The 24,541-nt window shown below is 42.3% G+C and overlaps 1 protein-coding gene across 1 annotated transcript in view; it reads right to left on the bottom strand.

Annotated features, from left to right (window-relative positions):
• The window catches only part of LOC144798317 (intelectin-1-like), a 58,958-nt gene that overhangs the window by 9,469 nt on the left and 24,948 nt on the right, over nucleotides 1–24,541 (bottom strand). The window contains exons 4-7 of the mRNA XM_078669129.1: nucleotides 16,458–16,705; nucleotides 14,157–14,315; nucleotides 13,930–14,050; nucleotides 2,811–2,914 (exon numbers count right to left, since the gene is read on the bottom strand). Coding sequence (XP_078525255.1) covers nucleotides 2,811–2,914; nucleotides 13,930–14,050; nucleotides 14,157–14,315; nucleotides 16,458–16,705 — 632 coding nt within the window. The remainder of the gene's footprint in view (nucleotides 1–2,810; nucleotides 2,915–13,929; nucleotides 14,051–14,156; nucleotides 14,316–16,457; nucleotides 16,706–24,541) is intronic.

The following is a 24,541-nucleotide window of genomic DNA, read 5'->3' as shown; positions in this document are numbered from 1 at the left end:
AGCTGCCTCACTCAGAGGGGATTCCCATCAGGGCAACACTACTTTACTTTTAGTCTCCAGGTGCCCATTATAATAAGCAGCCCAAGTGTTGCAGGGCTGATTTGTTTTGGGGAGGGCCCCCCTCTGAACTATGAGCTGGGGGCCTACGCTGGTAGGCCAGCCGCGAATGTGAAGGCCTGGAGGGTGAGAATTGAGTCCCTTCTGAGCCCCCGTTCCCCTCTGGCTTGCACACAGTCCAGGAGCTTCAACTGGGGTGCCACAGCGCCTCACCTTATTCTCCCCGGGGTCCGCCGGTTTCAGGACAGTGCGATCCAGCTTTGGGCGAAGAGGTCCCGCTCTCTAATGCACAGGTCGGAAGCCATGGGCATGGCCAAAATTGCTGTGTTGTGGCCACCAGCGGGGAGATCTGGATCACATGGGGGTCCCTCTACACCTTCCGGGGGTGTTGGTGCAGGTGTATGCCCTCCTGGGCGCCGCCAGCACTGAGGATTACATGTGGCTGCGAGCTCAGAAGGGAGTTTACCCCATATTTGCCCAGTTCGCCACATCCCCACCGGGGCCCTTGTGTTTTTGTGGAATTTTCTTAGCACAAATGTCATCCTTGCAACAAAAATTCACAAGCAGACGCATTTCACTCTAAAATGTTACACTAAATGCATTATTACCCTTTCACTTAATTTTATGTAATGATCCTGAAATTTTACATAACTAGGCATAGAAAATTAGACAATGTTTGCACACCTATAAGTAAAATGCAGGTAACATATGTAAATCTGGGTAGGACTGATTCTGGCATTATTTATTCCATGGTTGAGTCTATAATATCTATTTAGTTATAAAAATGATTTTTATTAAAGTTTAAGATGCCATTTATATAATATATTTGGTATGTCCATTAAACTGATGTTCAGGGGCATATTTATATGGATTTAGTGCAGGGCAGCAAAATTATTTTTCCTTGCTGCGTTGCCCTGCGACAAAGTGAAGGGGTAGAATTGTGCCATATCTATGGGATACAGCACATTCCTGTCCTTTTCTCCTGTGCTTGCGCCGTTTTGGCAGCCTACGTCCAATGCAGGCAGCCTTGCACCATAGGGCAAGGGAGCCTGTGTTGCATGCAGGGTCGTTTTTGTGCAGGAAGGGACACCTTCCTGCACACATAAGATCCTGGTAGGCTTTTTCCTCTTTCTATGTGTGCTGCAGAATCCAGTACTCATAGAAAGAGGAAGAAACAAGGATAAATAAAGTTATTTCTCCTCGATGAGCATCCCCTGGGGAAGCATAAAGTTTTTGTGCATCACCGGTTTTACATGGTCTTGTAAATCTGGGGATGTGTCAAAATCCATGGGTGTTGCTTGGGAACACCCACCACAATGTCCATGGACCACCTCCCTAACGCAGAGTAAGGCAACAAAGTGATTTGCTAAGCCTTGCCTTACTTCATATCGTTGAGGCTTTTCAAAGCCATGCATAGTGGTTTGTTGTGTGTCCTCAGAAACATTATTTGGTATGTTGCGCCATTGTTGTGTCACAAAAAGTGATGCAACGGTGGTGCAAGGGGCTCTTAAATATGCACCTCAGTACCTCTGGGGCAAAGATCCCTGTTATCAGTACAAATGTAGCTGGCATTAATACAAAGCATAGGCCTGCCTGTTCTGGAATGTGAAATCGTGAATGTTTTTCACTAACTTATGTGAAATGACCTTTAATACACGCCACGTATTGTGAAACTTTTAACATCAGGGTATACATTTAGTTAAAAAATCGCTGGACATGCGTACAAGTGGGACTGCCGCAAGGAAATAGGTCACCTGTGAAACATTTCTTGCTGGATCCAGTCTCTTGCAAGACATATTGTGGTAGAGAAAAATATAAACAGTAAAAAATCGTGTGAAATTTCACACCTACATAATGTAATGTAAAATATTTACATTTTGCAATGTTATTAACATTTTGAATACTCCTAATTCGTATCGTGCGATAGCTTGCTTGCCATGAGCTCAAGTTGATGTACTGTTATTACAGTGTTCAATTGATTAGGAGGAGGGTGGGCGCACACTGCCTCACATCCCTTCACTAAGTTTGCCCCGATGCATCATAGTAAATGCAGTGCTTGATAACACTTAGGGGTCAATTATAATGTCGGGCGGCTTGCCCCCGCCCGTATGGCGGTGGTGATCCGCCCGACATTATACCCACCCGCCACCCATTTTTTCCATGTGTCCCCCCCACCCCCGATTAGGATGGCGGGGGATCCCGGCGGACGGAAAGACCATCCGTCGGTTTTCTGCCGGTCACTCAGGTGACCGGGTGGAAAAGGGGCCTGATGTGGTGGCGGTCTCTGCAAGACACCGCCATCCATATTAGAATGCAGGCGGGAAGCAGCCTTTCCGTGGCAATGGCATGCGGAGATCGCAGTTGGGGGCCTGTTGCGGGCCCCCAGGATGTTGGGGGGGCAAATGGGGGGTATGTGGCGGTCGCATCCTGATAGGCACAGCAGGACCGCCGCACCTCTTGCAGTTGGTCCCGTTGACTGTTACGGTGGCGGGAGGACATTGTCCACCCGCCATCATAATAGACCCCTTAATTGGGTGTCAGGCTTTAGTTTTTCACCCTTGTTGGTGCAACCAGTGCAATTAAGTCAAAGCTGTCCCAACTAAGCAGAACATTTCACATGACATTTCTTTAAACTCTAAAACTGCTGCAACCCTTAAATTCTCATACAATTGAAGGTTTTTACTTTGACCACATTACTTTGACACAAACTAGGCATGGATCACCAAACATAGCACATCCCCCCAAATACATACATGTGCAGTGTTACAGCCTGTTACTTTGATTCCAGAGCAGAGGGCAAATGAAGCTTTTTCATTGTTGAACACGCGGAACTCAACAAAGCCTCCAACAATTTCCTCTGTTGAAATAATAGGCAATGATATCATTAGAGAGATCCACATTTCAGACAAAAAGCATACATAGCCTCATGGATTCCAGGCTATGGATCAACATACATTTAAACTTGTTATCTACATGTATACTTTCCCTCCAACAACCTGTGATTTTTCCTGTTTTTCAATTTAAATATCCATATTTTGTAGTGTTTTCACTATTTGGTTGTAAATTAGACAACATATGCGTGTGTTGTGCATCACCTGTATAAATACTGCTGGCAGCTACAAAGTATTTTGTTTCCTGGTAACACTTTCTCTTAACTCTACACTTTAATCACAAAGAAAAGCATCCTATATTATACTCCATGAAAGTCTATTCACAAAGGTAAAATTACACAAGAGTAAATCTGCACTTATAAATGTAACCTTAGACATAGTAGTAATTTTACTAAGTTTGGCTATTCACCATTTACTAAGTGTAAAGTACTACAAAGTGTTGGCTTTACATATCTGCTGATACTGAAACAGGGAGTAGATCTACATATGCATGTATAAAGTTACTCCTAGTAACTTTTCACACATGAGTAGAGGTTTCTGCCACTGTGGCAGAGCTCTCCCAATGGTAAAGTATAGAAAAAATAAAAAAAGCATTGGAAATGCAATATGTCTCACATTTGCTTGAGTTAGAGCTATTGGTGTTGTAAATACCCTATGCACTACTCTTGTAAACTGTGGGTGTCACACGGGCAGAGTCAAAGGCAGACACCAATAAAAAACCAAGATGCGACAAGCGCTGAAAGCATACCTGCGCGTCAGCCACAAAGAAGTGTAGCTTTTAGATATTTTGGTTTGAGGGCATTTTTTTGTCCACACTGGAGGCACACCCACGTCTGAGAGCAAGAGGAAACAGGGGTTCCTGTGTCTGTGTTTATGTCACTATGTGCACATCTGTATTTTGAGTGTGTGCGTTGTGTGTGTGTCATTCTGAGGGTGTTGGCTGTATCTTTTTGTTCGCTGATTAGTAGCATTCTGTGCCACAAACTGATAAACATTAACATAAATTGATAAAATAATGTTTTCAAGCATGTTTTTCTGTGTTTGATTGTCAGGTATGTATATGTGATCTGTTTATGTGTGCGTATTCATGCTTATATGTGCCTTATTTTGTATTTATGTGTGTCTGTGAAAGATTTTTTGTGTGTTAGCGTTTGCGCTTATTGGCGTTTGTGTAGTGTGAATTTGTGTGGGTTTGGGTATATGTTTGATCTCTGCGACAGTTTTGTGTGCTTGTGCGTTTTTGAGCCTGATGAAGTGCAAGTTTGCGCGCATTGTTTGGAGAGAGAGCGTTGCATTGTTGCCCTTCCTCTTCATGGTGATTTAAGGTGGCTGCCATAGCTACATGCAAAATGCTTTGCCTTGCGGCTGACACAAAACACCAGCCTCGGTTTTCTCTACATGATAAAAATAAACATATCCTTTGTGGCTTAGTGCAGAGAGTAACCGACTAACGTGAATACTCGCCTGGGACCTGTTCTTCCATGTTTCTGACCCGGTAGTCTTGGGATACCAGTGCAGACAACTGCGCATATGTCTTGCTGCTTTTACAGCGCAAGCTCAACCCAAGTACGCCGGGGCAGCCTATATGAGCAATAACTACAACACACTTCATTTGCAGGCAGGGGGCGATTGAGTGGCTGTTCCTAGAATCACAGGGGATGCTGAGACAATGCTGAGGCTCAACCCTGCTCTCCGTTTTTGCAGTCGGCAGCTTTCGCCCTAGCGCCACTACTTCTCACCTATAAAAGAGAGACATGAGAAACTGCTTTGGTTGGTTGTTTTGAGCATCAGATAACCAAATTAGGCCTGGGTGGTAAATTCCGTTCCGCACGCGGAATTTGGGTAATTTTGCGTTCCCCGGAGAATGAGAAATTGCCCAAAATTCTGCGTTCCGCGACTTTGCGAAATGTTTTGCTTGTTCGTGTTCTCAAAGTGCGTGTTTGCGAGATATTCCCCCCGAGCATGCAAACAACGATTGCGAACAGGAAAAAAGCATCTCGAACAAGCAATTCCGCGTGTTTGCGGAATTTCTGCGTGTTCGCTGAGATTTGCGTAACACAATTACGCAAATTCCGCCCACCCCTAAACCAAATAGAGCAAATACATGCACCTAAGTGGCACAAGCTAGTCATTATCAAACGCCTACATTTAACTCACCTGGGTGTAGCACTGTCCGCTGGCGAGAGGCGCAAGTGCAGGCAAAGAGTGCAGAGGGAGCCTAAGGGGTGCACGGCAGCCCCATATGTTCCGGCAACCACATATCGCTTGGAAGATCACTCATTACCTGCTTCTATGGCTGCACAGTGTACACAGAGTGCCCACAGTGGGAGGCATTTGCCTTATGAGTGCTGAGACCCGACGCTTGCTGCCAGCTTTAAAGCTTTATAACTGCTGGGAAGCTTTAACCGTTCGCAACCGGGCAGGGGGGCATTGACAGCCCACCTACACCAGACCCAAGCGACACCAGTGTCATGACTTTCTTGGAAAGTCGCTACCGGCTAACCAGAAAAGTGGTCATTTTGGTGTAGAATTTAACATCAGGTGCCTAGGAACATAAGAGATGTTTCCTCATCTGTGACCCCCACTCACCTGAATGAAACGGATGCCATGCCTGACCCTCTGCCCCTCGCAGAGAAGAGCCTCAAGGCACAATGTGTGAAGTAGGCAACCCTTTAAACCCCATGCAGTACTCTTGTAAACTGTGGGGGTCATATGTCAAAGACAGAAACCCCCCAAAACAAGCTGTTGCGATTGTCCTGGCTGCTTGAAAGGGAAAGGGCGCACAATGCGCTAAATGTGAGCAGAGCACGTCATCTTGCCAGAAGTAGTAGAAACTTAACAAAGAAGATAGTGCCTCCAAATCTAAATAACATGTACCGTGTAACGAAGTAAAGGGGCCAGTCGTTATGGGAGGTGACAAATGACAACATGGCCGTACTGAGGAGGAACTAACAAGACTATTAAGGAATAAGATGCCAGCATTTACGAAGGACAAAGACACAAGCCTATAAAAAATATGGTTGGGGCTTCTCCTCCGTACAGTACCTACAATAAATCGCCAGAGCAGCACCTGCGTGCTGGCTCAGGCTCGACCTAAAAGTCAATGAAACTTATTAAAAAGCTGTAAAAATATATTTGATATGTTATCTTACAAATTAACTTTATATTTTTAAATGTAGAACAAAATAAAAAATATTGTACAGCACGATTATTTAATTTTAAGTTAAAAACTGAATTAATTTAAATATATTAAATTATAAAAAATGTAGATGATTTTTTTAAACAAATTTCCCACTAAGGTAAAATATTTATACATTTTTATATAATAAAAAGTACCTATATAAAAAAGTTACATTAATGAAATATGAGAAGAAGTTAAAGGTGCACATATTTTTATGTTTAAAACAGTTACTTAATCATTTTATAACAAATATAATTATAGTGATTTCTTTATCTTCATGTCTGTGTCTATCAGTCTATCTATCTATCTATTGTCTTTAACATTAATATATATATATATATATATATATATATATATATATATATATATATATATATATATATATATATATATATATATGTGTGTGTGTGACTTTATATAAATGTATATATTGTTGCAGAAAGTTTAAGTAAACAATTGTAATATTATGTCCTGTGTCGTTTTATTTTAATTCCCTGCCTCCATTAAATTACATGAATGTAATATTTAAAATGAAGAGGTACACATACTTTTATGTATGTATCTATCTATCTATCTATCTATCTATCTATCTATCTATCTATCTATCTATCTATCTATCTATCTATCTATCTATCTATCTATCTATCTATCTATCTATCTATCTATCTATCTGTCTGTCTGTCTGTCTGTCTGTCTGTCTGTCTGTCTGTCTGTCTGTCTGTCTGTCTGTCTGTCTGTCTATCTATATGTCTGTCGGTCTGTCTGTCTGTCTGTCTGTCTGTCTATCTATCTGGCTGTCTGTCTGTGATTCTTCTTTAACATTAATATATGTGTGTGTGTATATATAAATTATATATATATGTATAGTTGCAAAAAGTTTAAATAAATAATCTCCTTTAAAATTGTTTCCTGTGCAGTTTAATTTGAAGTCCCTGCCTACATTACTTTCAATGAGAGGGTGTTGCAGTAGTAGTGGTTGAACATGCGTGGTGACGGACTTACTAAAAAAGTCTGAGCTAGGGTATATTTTTTACAGTTTTGTGCCCTTTTTGACTGTAGTAATATTAAAAGTGCAGTTTATGAATAGGACTACGCTTACTCTTTTGCCGGTGGGTGCATGTCCCTCCTCCCTAAACTCATACTTAGTCCTCCTGAAATCTCTCTTTACTCCTGCTAAAACTGTTCTCATATTGTAGTAATTATTTCCCATTGTGTTGCCATCCCACCCACATTTTTTGCTAAATCATAAATGTACAGGTGTTGTCATCTCCATAGTCCGGTGGGAGATTTATGCACAGAAAAGATAGGAGAGGAAGAGGTGTAGCCCTCCGCACATAGGTAATTGATTAGCTTTTTGTAGTCTGTGAGTAGATATATATTAGTCCGAATCAATGAACTATAAAATGTAGTTTGTTTAAATGCCACCAAGAGTTCAGTGCACCCTTTTACCACTCATCAGGTAAATGTGGGTGTGAGACCGTATCTTGTTAAATAATGGGAATGCCAATCTCCCATAATAACAGAGGTAGTCTCTTTTTCTACAAGTTAAAAGATAGCCTGATGTTTTTAAATCCTCAATGAAACTGTACACATCTTACATCCCACTCAATTTGTGTGATTTTGGTGGAAAATAGATAAAATAGCTAAAATGTTAACTTGAAAAGAAATCTGCAGGCAGAGGTACAAATGTTGGTACTTTCTTCCTCAACTACAATACGAAACTTACCCAACACACCAAACCAGGAGCTCTTGAAAGTAACAGCTCTCACCTACAACTTAAATGGTCAAAATGACTTTCCAACAGCACTTACCAAACAATGCTACGAACAAACCTGGAAACCGTCAAACCTTCAGCATACACCGCAAAACCAAAATGATTTATATGCCCTCCACAGAACCTACCACATGTAAAGTAGATCATTCTGTGTCTGACTCAAGCTCCAGAACCTTTGCATGATTCCAAATCCAGAATGATTCACTTTGATTGGCCTTGTAGAATTGTAGGTTTCTGGTTCAATACATTTTTTTGTTTGTAATAGAAAGCGATTCCACAATACCATCAGCATTACTTTCCTGTTTCTACTCATGGACCCAGTCATATTCATCCCATCAAGAGTGAACATTTGTTGTTTGTAGAACTTTGAGGAATAGGGAGGCATACAAGGGGTACTTGTGCTATATCCGATCATAATGGACATGGTTGATTTGATCTAACTCCCTTTTTCCTTCTTCAAAAGGTTGCAAATTCATTGGATTATCATCAAGGTGATGTACCTTGTTCTTCAGTTAGTTTAGAGTTATCTCTTGAGTGGATCCCTGCCGGACAAATTTATTTTGCGGAATATCACATGCTGAGACTGCTCTTTTTCAAGAAGCAATTGAAGGGAACAGGGTTTCTCTGCACAAGACAGATCCTTTCGGGAAAGCCTTTCTAGGCTGTCCATGTCACACTATCGAATGCCATAACTGTGGAAAAATGAGTCTGCTTTCCTCTGTCAGTCTTGTTAGGTAGATCTGGGTTTCAGATCCAGTATACATCAGGAAAGTAAACTATTAATTGGTGTAAGAGTGCTATACAAGATCAACATTCTTACATATTGCAAATTCAGATTTCTCCTTTAATTTCTGTGGCTTAGTACGTTAGTTTTACAAATTGACATATCAATGATACATTTGAAAACAGATATATAAATGTACATATGAGTGACTGATGATATGTAAACTGTATATGAATTCAATAGAATATAATGGAGTTATCTTCTTTGAAGATGTTAAAATTGTTGGGCTCAAATAATTTAACTTCTGTATCATTAGGTACCAAAACAACATTTTTAAAGATGCTCCAATATTCCACAAAATTCCAACTCAATCCTGGTTTACTGTATTATACAAAGACAGGTTATTTATTTTATAAATGTAATTATTAGCTTGCACTTTAGGTTTTGAGGATTTGTGAGCCAATCAATTTTCCATCTGGTCAAAATTAAGCTGATCTCTGCAGACATTTGGATATCTATAGATTTTAAAACTAGTACTCATAGATTAAATATCTACAAACTGATCAAAAACTAGTTTTGAGTGTTCGTCTATGTGATGATCTAATGAAACCATGTGACATTTTAATTACAACAGTGAAATCCATGAAAACACCAGAATTTTATGTCACACAAAATTTCTCCGAATTTCACATTACTCAATTTTGGTCAGTTTCTGCTTGTTGGATACATTTTTTGTGAAGTAAATTTCTCAGGAAGGGATATTTCTTCCTGAAGCAATTTCAATTTCAAAAAGCTTTATTCGACAGCATGTCATAAAAGCAAAATTATACATCCTATTGCGACCATTAGACAAAAACATTATAAATACTAAATAGCAATAACAAATACAATGTTAAAAAGTTATTAAATCTTTGTGGCTGTCGTTTAGAAATTAAAAAATACATTTTTTAAAAAGACGATTTAAAACAGCTAATATATACATAGAACAAGATCAATCATCTTTTTAAGTGTCTTAGGGTTCATTGGCTGACTTCTATAGAATTTAAAGTGCGAGTGCGTATAATCCAGGCCCACCTTAGAAATTTAGCGACAGCAATCGCTATACAAGGTGAACAATCTGTCTCCAATATCCTTAGCGCCTCAATATATCTCCGGGTGCCCATGTTGATGCACGTTGGTTTTAGCCACTTGCTACGAGGGCTTATATAGAGGGGACATACAAACAGCAAATGGGATACATTCTCAATCAGATCTTTACAATTATGACATTTGTCATCCCGATTTGCTGACCACTTATAACTGAAAGCTTTTACAGGTAAGGTTCCAGTTCTAAACTGGAAATACAGCTTTCGGTCAAGCGGACCCTCTATATTATCCCAATAAGCTTCACAGAGTGGGCGAGATTTAAAATCAAGGAACCGTCCTTTTAAATTAGTGTTTATACAGGTACTATGGGTGGACGTCCAAATCATTTCCCAATACTTTTTTTTCAAAATTGATTTTGACGGGAAACTTGGGACGACTGCATCTACCCATAGGTGGTCAAGCTCCAACTTTGTTAATTCTTATCTCTTTAAGCCATTGGATAGAATGAAAGCGATCAGCCTTAATGATGTCCTTTAGTGCAAGGGCGTAGTGAGCTAGTTCTGGAGTTGTCCAGATACGCCTCCAGTACAGTAGAGGCCGTAACCGTACTATATCCTCAATTTTTTTCCGGCCAAGATCATATAAGAGCGGGATAGTAGGAGTACTTCTATCTGAAGCATTTTCCTGCCCTTATCTCCCAAGAATGTTTTATGCAAAGTGTAACATCACATGAAAAGAGTCATACATGAAACCAGCATACCACATTTGGCTTTGGAAGTAAAATATCCCGAAATTTACAATTATGCAGTTACATACACAGCAACATTATCCCACCTTTCCTGAATTCTAGGCAATTTCACTTTCTTAAACAGCAACCATTTAAGATTCATTGAGGGTGTTATGAGGAAGGTAACGAGTGGATTGATTGGAGGGAAGCGGACACACCCTATATTCAGGCCCAGCCTGCGCTCCGGATGTTCTGACTTTCGGGGAGGAGGGCGGAGCTAGCATAGTTTACGCGCCCAGCCAGCTATTTAACTTCAGCTATTTAACTTCATGCTGGGCCGGACGTGCAGCGGAGTGTGAGGTGAGAGTAGCCCTCAGTATATGCTTTTAATAATTGCAGCCACTCTATATCCCCGGAAAAAATAATGGGAGCCTGCTCATGCTACCACTGTAAGATCAACCTGCCCACTGAGTACCTTACTTTGGATGACAAACCCAGCTTGGCCAGTACTACTTGGAAAGCTCAGCTTAAAGGAGCTTAAAGGAGGATCTTACCCTGGACCAACAGTTGGACCTGTTATTTGTCACCAAAACCTGGTTGAAAGAATGGTGCAGTCCTGATGTCGCCGTGGCGCTCCCCCCAGGCTATACGATCTATAGGAAAGAAAGAAGGGAGGGGAGAGGAGGAGGTCTGGCTATTATCCTACCGGACTCTTATTCCTGTACTTATTTCGAGCTAGATACAATCGTAGGAGCAGAAAGTATTGTTTTTTGTCTTTCTCTCAATGCCACTATGTCTTCTTCAGGAGCCCTGATCTACCGCCTTCCCCCCCCCCCCCCGGTCAGAGTTCTGCCTTTACAGAGTCACTAGGGGATACCTTGAGTCATCTCCTGCTTAAATATGCAAATTTCACTATGTTAGGGGATTTCTATCTCCATTTAGAAGGCAAAACTGACCCAGAAACAGATAACTTTCTGCAAGTAATAGAGTTATTCTCACTACAATAGCTTGTGGTGGGTCCCACCCACCAGGCGGGTCACACACTGGACAGAGTCTGTTCTAACCTGGAAGGGTTAGCAGTTGATACCCCTGCCCGCAGGTATGGCCAGATCATTTTTTTGTCCCTCTGATGCTCAGAATCCCACAGATGTGCCATCTTGACAAGCCCTCTGCTCAACCCCATCATGGGCTCAAATGGGCTCAATTGGCAGGTAATCCCAAGCTAGCAACGTGTGCCCAGTCTAATATCCCTGCCCTGACACGAAGTACAGAATTTGATTCACGTCTCTTCCATTCTTGGATAACCAAGGTTTGCCATGAACTCTCACCCCCAGAGAAATCGAGTAAGCACAAGAAATTAAAAATTCAGAAAGCTCCCTGGTTCACACCCACGTTAGGACAAGCTCATTTGCTATGCAAACCCCATGAGCGGCAATGGAGAAAACTATATAATACGGAACTTGAACTAGCGTTCAAAAAGAGTAGAAAGCTTTATCACCATCAGATTAAAGTGGGGAAAAAAGAATACTTCACTCATAAAATACAACAAGCTAACCAAGACCAAAAAGTTATTTTTTCAGTAGTAAAATCATTTACACACCCCAAAGGTCAACTGAAAGAGGTTCCATCCTCGCAAGAGTTATGTGATTATATTTCAGTATTCTTTGAGGAAAAAATCCAAAAAATTCAAAGAGAATTTCCTGTTACTCCTTCGGAGGATCAGGGTTGCATCCCGGAGCAAGTTCAGGTGGATGCTGTTGACTCATTGCGAATGTTTAAGACAGTTTCACTAGAGCAGACACGGGAAGCCATAGGAATCTGTAAAACAGGATCACCATTGAATTCCTGCTCATCGAGGATTCTTCTTAAAATGATAGATACGGTCAACCCTATTGTCAATCATATAGTGAATTCCTCCTTAAGAACAGGTATTGTACACGACGAGTGGAAACTCGCACTGTTAAAACCGCTAATAAAGAAGCAAAACATCGATCCCTCGGTGTTGTCAGACCCATCTCTCTTTTGACACTCTTAGGTAAAGTAAAACACAGAGATTTGTTCAGAAGGAACTTACTTTATTTATTGAGGAGCATAATATCCTTCATCCTCAACAATCCGGATTCCGCCCAAAGCATTCCACTTAATCAGCCCTCTTGGAGATAACTGACACCCTGAAAATGATTGCCGACAAAGGCAGGAAAGCGGTTCTGATTCTTTTAGATGTGTCAGCTGCGTTAGATATCATCTCTCCCAGCATCCTTCTGCATCGCCTTGAACGCAACGGCATCTCTGGGACGGTGTTAGAATGGATTAAATCATTTCTCACCAAACGCAGACAAATGGTCACGTTGGGTACGTTCCTCTCTTCAGAGCGTAACATCACCACAGGGGTCCCTCAAGGCTCTTCGTTGAGCACATTGTTATTCAACATCTATATAATCCCGCTCGTCTCTCTGATTGGATCATTTGGGATTGAAGTTACATTTTATGCCGATGATACACAAATGATCCTCTCAGTAGATGACAGTACCTCAGATGCTGAATCTAAATTCAGAAATTTTCTATCAGCAGTCCTCCAGTGGATGAGTAGTAACCACCTCAAATGCAATACTGACAAAACTGAAATCCTCCCAATAGGCAAAGATATCCTATTCCAGCCTTGTAAATGGTGGCCTGAGGGAACTACTCCGCCACCAGACGTGGTGAAGGTAGCAAAGAATCTGGGAGTAAAATTTGATGCAACGCTCTCTTTTCTCCCACACGCCACAACTGTGGCAGGGACTTGCTTTAGTCTGATGAAATCGGTAAAAAAATATTCAATCTGCTAGTAAAGCAGTGGCAGTGGCCCTGGTTCTCTCGCGTCTGGACTATTGTAATGGCCTTCTTGCGGGAGCTAATAAAGTTGTTCTAAAAAATTACAGATAGTACAAAACGCTGTGGCACGGCTTGTGCTCAAACTCCCACGTAGAGCCTCAACAGCAGCAGCATTATGAAGCCTGCACTGTCTCCCGGTACACAAGAGAATCCTGTTCAAAATCCTCCTGATTACCTACAGAGCCAGGCTTAACATGGGGCCGAAATATCTTGCAGCACGATTGGTCCCATACACCACCATTAGGCCTCTTAGATCACCACCAGCGAACCTGCTAAAACTCCCCACCTTCAGATACAAATTGAAAGGTGGAAACAAATTTGCCTTCCTTGGGAGCAGACCATACTTAAGGCTTTTTAAGTCAGAAATTCTTTTCAGGAAGGCCCTGAAGACGTGGATATTCAATGCCCCAGATGTTATATGTCCTTTTCTCATTTAGTCTCCTCAAGGCTCACTCTCACCCCCAATCCATACAGCGCCAAGATACTCCTCGCGGAGTGACAGTTGCGCTTTATGAGTACGAAATCACATCACATCACATCACATGTAGAGTTAACAGGACACCGACTTCCTTTTGAAGATTATAAATTTGTTATGATTAATTTTTAAACACTTACTTTGACTATTTGGCGAATAAAGATTAGTAGTGTTTTCAGCACTGCCAAGGTCATAGATGATTGGAATAGCTGGTCCATTGTTGTTCGGGCAGCTTCCACCATTATTCTTCACTAGATATTTCTACATGAAAGAGAATGCATGCATCTTTAGATAAACTTGGAGGTGTTTAAAACATTCGCAGTCATCAAGAGATGTTGGAAATTGTATGGTCAATGACTTTCATTACCTGGTAAAGGGCCCTGAGATTACCACCTTGTGATGCAAAGAATCCAGTCTCCGTGTGGTACCTCAGGAAAGATGCATTCCTCCAGCCTTCCAATGGAGTATCATTTGGCACATGCCAGACCGCCAGATCTTTTCCTTGGATAGCATAGTAGCCAGGGTTCTATAAAGAAAGAAAGAGCACTGCATGCATAATCGTGAAATATAAAGTCCATCAATTCTTTCACACTTGCACAAATAGGAAAAATGATGATTACTTCTTTGGGGCAAATTGATTATACACAATTAAATGTTATTTAGATCGCATTGTTTGCTGTAGTAATTAAAAGGTAGTTAAGCATGTTGGAAAGTAAGGTCCACCTCAATGTTTTTGCCTGCCCCTGGTGAATTGTGCCATGGTCCCTTGGGAAACGTGGAAAAACTATTTTCAGATTTTCCTTTCTGTTAGGGAAAAGAGATTGCGAATGAAATGAAGCAAGGAAAAATGAACCTGCTTAGACAGTTAAAGGATGTAGGTAGTTCAATTATTTCTAGGGAAAATGGTGGAAGTCAAAATGAAAGTTTTGCCCACAATGCCCAAGGTCTAGTTTGAGTCCATTTCACAATTGTCCCCAGCTTTGCTAGTAAATCTAGAGCTTCGAATACTTGAATGGGAGAAGGTGCACTATAGAATCAACCTTGGAGTGCCAGCAGGCACTTGATGCAGTAGTAGGATGTGCCATCCCGGGTCTGGTAGCTTAGCCCACTGTAAGGGCCTGTGTTCAACCTCAAGGTCACAGGTTCAAATCCCAGTGGGTCCACTCAGCCTTTGATCCTTCTGAGGTGGATACATTTAGTACCATTGCGTTGTGTAACAATAAACATCTGTTATTCAGCGCCAAGATACCCTTGGGTGAGCATGCACTCTACAAATACACATGCTGTGTTATGTTATCATATTCATCAGTTCTAGAGCAGCGTGGGAAACCAAGCAACGATAAATGGTGACAGAACTGGGAAGCTTCCGCTGTGTACTGTACATTGGATCATTCCTGGATTTATTCAGGGGGAGTCCCCTAAAAGGTTAGGATGAATCAAAAGCTGCTGTTACACTTATTTAGTACACAAGTGTTTAAGGACTGGGCATAAAAAGATGGTCAAATCACTGGCGAACGTCAGGATTATGGTTTTTACCATGGAGGGTATTTAAGGTGACAACAACGAAGTTGTGCATTGGTTGTCTAAAGATATGAGACTCTTACAGTGGCATTAATGAATCTGTAGTGAATAATTACAAGGATTAGGTATCTGCAGTTTGTCTGGAGTTTCATGAAGCTACACAGGAAACTGGAGAAAGAGTTGGAGACAGCTAAAGTGTTAAAGGTAGAGTAGATTACATGGTGGAGGTTGGACTAGAGTAGAGGTGAATCTAAGCCACTTCCAGGTTGTGGAGGATGAACTTCCTGTGTGTTCCTTTTTAAGGCAGTTTTCACACCTGCTCCCAAGTTAGGGCAGATGAAAAATTACCTATTTCCTGTCTGTGGGAAGGATTTGCCTTTTCCACATCCGTAGGATTAGAAAAAGAGAGGAATGGGAGAGAAATACACTGAATAACATGAAATCCTCATTCGTATATGTAAGGAAGGAGGAATCATCATCAAATAACTTTATTTGATTCTTGTGAATCATAAAAGTATGCATATTTACAAATATAAAAATACAATTAAAAAACATTTATGAGGAATGAACAAATTCTCTGCAATAATTATTGATATACCAGCAAAACTCAATCAATTTTAAAATTCTCCCAACCTTTGACAGTACAATTTAGACATTTAATGGTTTAGAGGCATTTTTGGGAGGTTATAAACCCCCCACTCTTCTCTAATGATGCTAGAAGCATGTATTCCACCATTACAGGTGAAGCTTGGGAAGCTCACTTCCTAAAAATGTTTAATCCTCGGGGAATCCCAATACAAGATCAAAGGGACGAGACAGTTATTAATTCACAATCTGCCAATGAATTAAGTATATCCCTTTCCCTAAGTGAGGTCGAAGATGCGATTGGACCCGATGGGGTTCCCCTAAATTTACTTAAAAGCAATCTTCAACTATGGGCACCCTTAATACTTAACGTGTGTAAAGCAGTAATAGTAGGACATATTCCATCATCATGGAAGGAAGCAGTGGTAGTACCAATTTTTTTAAAAAGGAAACAGTGCACATGCCAGCAGCTCCACAGCAACACATCACCAAACACAATCTCATGCACCATTAGGTTTTCCTGAGGGATTGCTAAAGAAGGTTATGTTTTTGAACCACTTACCTTGTAGTCATCACTGGTTGCTCCTTCAGGGGCCCCAAATGTGGCATAGTTCACCCAGTTCCGATCTCCTTCTGGATGTGTAGGGTTGTTGCCCTGCTGGCTGCTCCAGCGATCCCCCACGGTACATTTTCCAGCCATGTTATTTTCATGTACGCTGGCCACCAAGGTCCAGCCACCTCCACTGGTTGTCATGTCGCAGAATGTCTGGTACACCACTCCATTTTCAGTGATGAGTTGGTATAGCCCATCTATTCATAAATAAAACACAGACTACTGTGATATGATGTATGCAAATATATATATATATATATATATATACATATACATATATATATATACATATACATATATATATATATTCACTGAAAAAACCATAGGTTATAGACCATATATAGTTAGGAATTAGCATTTACAAAACCTTGAAAATTCACTGAAAAAACCATAGGTTATAGACCATATATAGTTAGGAATTAGCATTTAAAAAACCTTATTTTACTCACACAAAACCATTGAAATTCCATATATAGTTAGTTGCACTAACTATATATCGCGCACCTGCAATCCACTGCTGATGATGTCACATATTACATCATTCATGACATGGTCAGTGACATCACTGATGACATCACTGATGACATCTCAAATGACATCACTGATGACATCACTGATGACATCTCATTTGACATCAATGACCACATCACTGATGATATCATTCATGTGACAATACAATGCATCTCCTCACATTTTAATATAACCTCTGTTTCACCCAGTGTTAAATACAGAATATAATTTTTGAAACCATTGACACACCAATACTAGTTACTACATACGCACTCACTGATTCCTACGTCTACACACACCTTCACTCATTCACCCATACTATCATTCATACATACAATCACTCATCTTTACAACACTATCATATGCACTCATACACCTATACAGACACTCACAGTCTGCCACTCATCCATGGAGTTACTCACACACCTAGTCAGTCCTGTAAAGAATCAATGACACTTCCATTTTCTTGTCTATACAGTTAAACATGGAGCACCTTACATTTTCAAACATATACTAACACATACTTACCTTGTTATACAATCATTGATACAAGTACACATTGATCTGCACAGAGTCACACACCTCCCAGCCAGCCACACACACACTCAGTCTCCCATACAAATACTTGGACAATCAATCAGTAACCCATATAGTTAATCATATAGCTACTGATCAAAACATGCAGCAGTTTACAGAACAACAGACATAATGATGCACAAATTAAGACACTTTAGTCACTAACCCATGCACTCAGTGAGACACATTTAATCACTCACTCATGCATTCAGTCATGCACCTACTAAATCCTTGTCCAGACACTTATACTTCCACTCATTCTTCAATATGTAAGACACATTTTAACTTTACAGAAACATACAGTCACTGGATGTTGTCATCAGTGATGTCATCAGTGATGTCATTTGAGATGTCATCAGTGATGTCATCAGTGATGTCACTGACCATGTCATGAATGATGTAATATGTGACATCATCAGCAGTGGATTGCAGGTGCGCGATATATAGTTAGTGCAACTAACTATATATGGAATTTCAATGGTTTTGTGTGAGTAAAATAAGGTTTTTTAAATGCTAATTCCTAACTATATATGGTCTATAACCTATGGTTTTTTCAGTGAATTTTCAAGGTTTTGTAAATGCTAATTCCTAACTATATATGGTCTATAACCTATGGTTTTTTCAGTGAATTTCAATGGTTTTTTAATAGCAAATATCATAAGCTGTCGAATGTCAAGTACGTGGTAAGTGAAAACATTTTCGTGTTTATGCACACTGATCTGCTTTGAATGGTGCCCCCCCCCCCTCATTTCTATTAGGAGTACTCTCTCTTTGCAGATAGTGAAAGGTAGTTAACGCAGGTCTTTGCCCCCATTGTAATCCGTCGTGCCTGCTTCTCTCTCCATTTGATTCATTGTTATCCAAGTATTTACTGTTTTAGAATTAGTTCTCTTTGGTTCATTCTCTATTTACAAACAAACACAGAGTCGCAATACTCTGTTTAGTCTTTGCAGATAACGAAAAATCGTGTAAAAAAAAAGAAAAGGAATCGAGCAAAATCAGTAGGCCACTAATGGGATCTCTTTTTGACCTCGCTAAAATAGAAACATTAGGAACAACCCCTCATGACAAATACAAAACTAGTGAGATGAACTGAACTCCACACAATGATGGCTGCAAAACAGCTCGGCTCCGCCACCCACCCCGCCCAAAATAACGATAAAGAACGGCTGCCATGATTGGTTGCGGAATGACCACGACGGAGCTACGAAATGGTGCTGCTCTCATGCTAACCCCAGCTTCAGTCTGAAACATCCAGAAACACTGTAGACTACCAATTCGATCAGTTCCGGTAGCGCCCCAATGTAACCCGGTAGAGAAGAACTAGCCCTCCCCTCTTTGACTGATGGTTCTTGTTGCCTGTCCCTTCTGTTGTCATTTAACAGAACTATTTAGCCTGCTGAAAGGGGTTGTGTTCCGACCGCTGGTTGGTGGAGACATTTTGACTATATTCTGTACCTGCGTTGTCGCGTAATGCGTCATATGACGCGCCGCGTTAGCGCATCCGGAAGTCATCCGGGGCGCGCAGCGCGTAACGTAAGCATAACAAGTCATGTGACTTGTTAATAAAACTTTTCATTGGTTCATTTTACTTTTCTTATTGTAATGATGAAAGGCTTGGTCATATGACCTAAAAATTACGCTTTTCATTACTTCCGAACATTATTTTTTCTTAAATATATGTTATAATGTTCCAGGCTAATGTACTTTCCCGGAAATTTTACAACTGTCCTGCAAGTAAAATATATTCTTTTTTCGAGAAAAAGAGCGTTTCTTCGTCCCATGACGGAGCCGTTGAGCAAAAGAGGGTCGACCTGCTGTCTTAGTCGCCGATACGCCTGAATATGAGATTCTTATCGATCACTTTATGTTGCAGGAATAGAAAACACAACAGCCCTTGACCATTTATCTTTACTGCGTTCCTTCGTATTATACCTTTTACCCTTCATGTAATTGGTCTGCTTTATTTCACTTGCCTTTTAATGATTCTAAAACAGTGACTATTATTAAAAACTTTACCAATGTATATACTACTACCATGTTTTCTTTTAAAAACCTTTATTGTGAAAATTTCATTATACAAATACGAGCCTATAACCACGTGGGCCGGCCACAGAGCAAACTGTAATCGTATATGATGAATAGACATTTACACTGTAGAGGAACGTAACGGGCGGGCCATTACGTTGCAAGAACTAAGGTGTCTAACAGTTACGGAATCGGTGGACGTACATTTTATAATTAAAATACGACAGGGCCAGTTACAATAAAATTATCTAGATATACATTTGCGGGCAAGTACCATGGGTGACGTTAATTCGAACTTTCAACAGTACAGTAATCAATAACACATCAGAACTTAATATCAATAGGGATGTCGAAATATTCAATCAATTCTCGTCCCCGCCCGCCATTTGCTTCAAAACTGCATACGTATCTCGTGATTTCAAGGTTCTGCAACCAGTACACAACAAGGAGTTACGAGTCCCATTTATTCTGGCGCCATTTTGGGCGAGGACGGGCAGGTCCAGGATATAGTCAAAATGTCTCTACCAACCATCGACTATGATGATGTTCATATGCTGTATTTATTAGAGTAACACTCATCTGTCCACATGAAATTAATTTGCCACAATCTAAACATGTCATTTTAATCTTTCCAAAGTTCTTCTAAATATTTGGGACCGTTTCCCTTGCCTCTGAAGCTCTCAGTGCCACTTCTTTGATGAATGTACTAGCAGGTCAGGGGTTCTCCTCCAAATCTCTCTTTTATGCAGCACTATAATTAATTGGTGCCACCTCTCCATATGACGATGCATGGTATAGTTACCACAACTATATTTTTTTTCGGTTCCTCTGGAGAGTTCATCGTGGCAGATGAAGCGTGTAACGTACCGGGCATTTACCTTTTTTTGCATGTACAGGAAAGGAAAAAAAAATCGAGCGTCCGAGTTCTAAGGTGTCCCAGGGCCATTTTAGTGGACCAGGCCCAAATCCAAAGAACAGGCCGCCATTTTGAGAGTCCTGTTGCAGCCGCCTGTCGCTGTAGCATCAAGAGCAGCCGAAACTCAGCTGAATGGCAACTGAAACGGTAAAGGGGCGCCCCACTACAGCAGACGAGCCAGGCCCAAATCCAAAGAACAGCTATCTCACAGGCTAATGGGGCGACCCACGCCGAGTTTCAGCATTGTAGGATGACCACACAAGTACAGCAACTTGCTAGACATCACCTCGGTGCCATCCGGATCTCGGCGCCCCACTGCAGATGAAGTGCCTCTCAACTATGAAACCACCACGGTGACATCCGGATCTTGGCGCGTTGTGCTGCCTTCGGCCTATTCGCACATCGGTCCGCTACTGACGCCATCTCACAGGCTAATGGGGCGACCCACGCCGAGTTTCAGCATTGTAGGATGACCACACCAGTACAGCAACTTGCTAGACATCACCTCGGTGCCATCCGGATCTCGGCGCCCCACTGCAGATGAAGTGCCTCTCAACTATGAAACCACCACGGTGACATCCGGATCTTGGCGCGTTGTGCTGCCTTCGGCCTATTCGCACATCGGTCCGCTACTGACGCCATCTCACAGGCTAATGGGGTGACCCACGCCGAGTTTCAGCATTGTAGGATGACCACACCAACTTGCTAGACATCACCTCAGTGCCATCCGAATCTTGGCATCTCAACGCCTAGTGGTATCTTCCATACAAAAAATATTGTTACGCTGCCTTTGGCCCCATTCGCACATCAGTCCGCAACTTAGACATCACCTCGGTGCCATCCGGATCTTGGCATCTCAGCGCCTTGTGGTGTCAGTCAGAAAATATTGTTGTGCTGCCTTCGGCCTATTCGCACATCGGTCCGCTACTGACGCCATCTCACAGGCCAACGGGGCGCCCCACGCCGACTTTCAGCATTGTAGGATGGCCACACCAGTGCGGCAACTTGCTACACACCACCTCGGTGCCATCCGGATCTTGGCATCTCAGCGCCTTGTGGTCTCTTCTACACCGGAAATATAGTAGAAAATATTGTTGCGCTGCCTTTGGCCCCATTCACACATCAGTCCGCTACTGACACCATCTCACAGGCCAACGGGGCGCCCCACGCCGACTTTCAACATTGTAGGATGGCCACAGAAGTGCGACAACTTACTAGACACCACCTCGGTGCCATCCGGATCTTGGCGCGTTGTGCTGCCTTCGGCCTATTCGCACATCGGTCCGCTACTGACGCAAACTCACAGGCCAACGGGGCGCCCCACGCCGACTTTCAGCATTGTAGGATGGCCACACCAGTGCGGCAACTTCCTACACACCACCTCGGTGCCATCCGGATCTTGGCGCGTAGTGAAGCTGCAGCAGCTGCAAATAAGCTTCAGACAGTGTTACAACCGCTGCTCAGAACTCTCAACTATGACACCACCTCGATGCCATCCGGATCTTGGCGCGTTGTGTTGCCTTCGGCCTATTCGCACATCGGTCCGCTACTGACGCCGCCTCACGTGCCAACGTATTTTCTCCGCATTTTATACCCTATGCCGCATAACAGGTCATGTGACTTGTTTATAAAACTTTTCATTGGTTCATTTTACTTTTGGTTTCCTAATGATGGAAGGCTTGATCATATGACCTAAAAACAACACTTTTCATTGGATGAAAACTTTTTTTTTCCCCCAAACGATGAAAGCCCCACCTTGTTTCTGGATGTTTCAGACTGAAGCTGGCGTCACCATGAGAGCACCACCATCTCGTAGCTCCGTCGTGGTCATTCCGCGAGCAATCATGGCAGCCGCTCCCCACCAGAAGCCTGCAGGAGTCGGGGCCCCCAAAACTTTTGATGAATTCTCAAGGCGGAGGGGACGCTTTCGAGAATGGGGTCCAAGACCTAGCAGACAAGCGTCCGATTTCCAAGGTGTCCCAGGGCCATTTCAGTGGACCAGGCCCAAAAAGGAAACAGCCTGCCGCCATTTTGAGAGTCCTGTGACAGCCGCCTATCGCTGCACCGCAAGAGTGGGCGCAACTCAGCTGAATGGCGGATTTTGACACAGTGGACCAAAAGCGGACGGAATGGCAACTGAAACGGTAAAGGGGCGCCCCACTACAACAGACGAGACTCCACCTGGAGAGGCCCGTTCACGCCGCCTCCCCCGGGGCGCTCCACGCCGTTATTCGGAGCAGCATTGTAGGATACCAAAACCAGTGCGGCAACTTACTGGACATCACCTTGGTGCCATCGTTCTGCTGCCTTGGAACTATTCGCACAACAGTTTGCTACTGATGACCCACCCCCCGCGACGCCCCACGCCGTTATTTGCTGGGTGGCAACTTACTAGACATCACTTTTGTGTCATCTAGATTTCGGCGCGTTCTGCTGCCTTGGAACTATTCGCACAACAGTTTGCTACTGATCACCCACCCCCCGCGACGCCCCACGCCGGAAATCTGGACGTTGTGCTGCGTTGGGACTATTCGCACAGCCGACCGCTACTTCGTTGTTTTTCTCTAAAAATGTTTATATGTTATTACTATTTTTGTTTTCTTGTATATATTTATAAATTATTAAAGTTTTATAATCTTACTACTTTGTCGGAGTGCTATATATTTTTAATGTGACACATAATTGTAAAAACTTTGATGTACAAAGAGTCATCCCTGGAATCTTCCGCTTCACGCTCGGTCCCCTCCCCAATCACAATACAGGATGGTTTTCAGATAATAGCAACGCTTCTGCTGTGACGGATCTCATCGAGTGTGGGCCTTGATCTACTATAACTCCTTTGAAGACGGGTGATTCTTTACAGCTGTGGCTATAAACTACATCTGCAGGGCTAGCTGATAGCCTAGGACCGGCCTGGACAATCGGACACAGAGGAAAAGGAGTGTCAGAGGGTGCGGTAGTGAATAGGGCGAAAGGGAGGTGTCGGGCGGGCACAGGGTGTGATTCTCAGGGAAGAACAGCGCAGATGGGGGGAGGTTTATTACCCATGCATAAAACAGAGAGCGGGGGTGACCACTGCCTGGGGGAGATGCTTGCGAGGGTGGGGAGCCATGCTAAGGATCGACAGCGTGCACAGAGTGGATCTGGTCAAGGCATCTAAAATGGCTGCCGTGCACGACAAAAGTGTGGCATTTGAAAAAAGACAAGATGGCGCACACAATGTTTTTCAACAATTCCTGATTTCCTTCGAATCGAACGTTAACAGACGTTGGGGCATATTACCAAAGTTAAGCGATATTTATCCCTAACGATGCATTGCAAAGATTTTTTTACCGTCAGAAATTATCGCAGATAAACCTTGCTATTATCAAGGTTTATCGCAAATACGATAAAAAACGAGCGCAATGCATTAATATCGCTGAAAACTCCGCGATATTCATGCATTACCGAGCTAATGCTCTTAGCCATGTTATCCACCTCCCATTGGATAGCATGGCTAAGAACTGCTCAGGGCAGCTGCTACTTTTTGGAGATATTCGCGCTTATCTCGAATATTTCCAAAAGTTGATAATAGGAGATAGCGATGTTAGCGACTGTTTCCAGTCGCTAACATCTTGGCATGCCCACTTTGCATGTCATTAGTGATAAATATCACTCACATGCAAAGTGGGGCCCAAGATGGTCGCTATCTCCTACTAGCCGTCGCTAACTGGTGTTAGCAACAGCTACGTAATACAGATATAATTTTATCTCCGCGAAGCGGAGCGCTGTTACAGATATATATCTTGTTTTTGAACGTTAATTTCTCAAAATGCACTGAAGCACATATATTGAGACCTAGCAAAGGCACATCGGGCTACCAGTCCCTAATATTTTACCAAGTTTCGTGCAAATCCATTCAGCCGTTCGATTATTATTATTATTTATTTTTTTTGCCCCGCGGGGCCCTTTTAAAACCTCCACATCAAACCTAGGGGATCAGCGAGGATCTACTATGCCCCCT

Source organism: Lissotriton helveticus, chromosome 12 (assembly GCF_964261635.1).
Source record: "Lissotriton helveticus chromosome 12, aLisHel1.1, whole genome shotgun sequence".
NCBI classification, from domain to species: Eukaryota; Metazoa; Chordata; class Amphibia; order Caudata; family Salamandridae; genus Lissotriton; species Lissotriton helveticus.
This window is presented reverse-complemented; position numbering and strand designations above follow the sequence as displayed.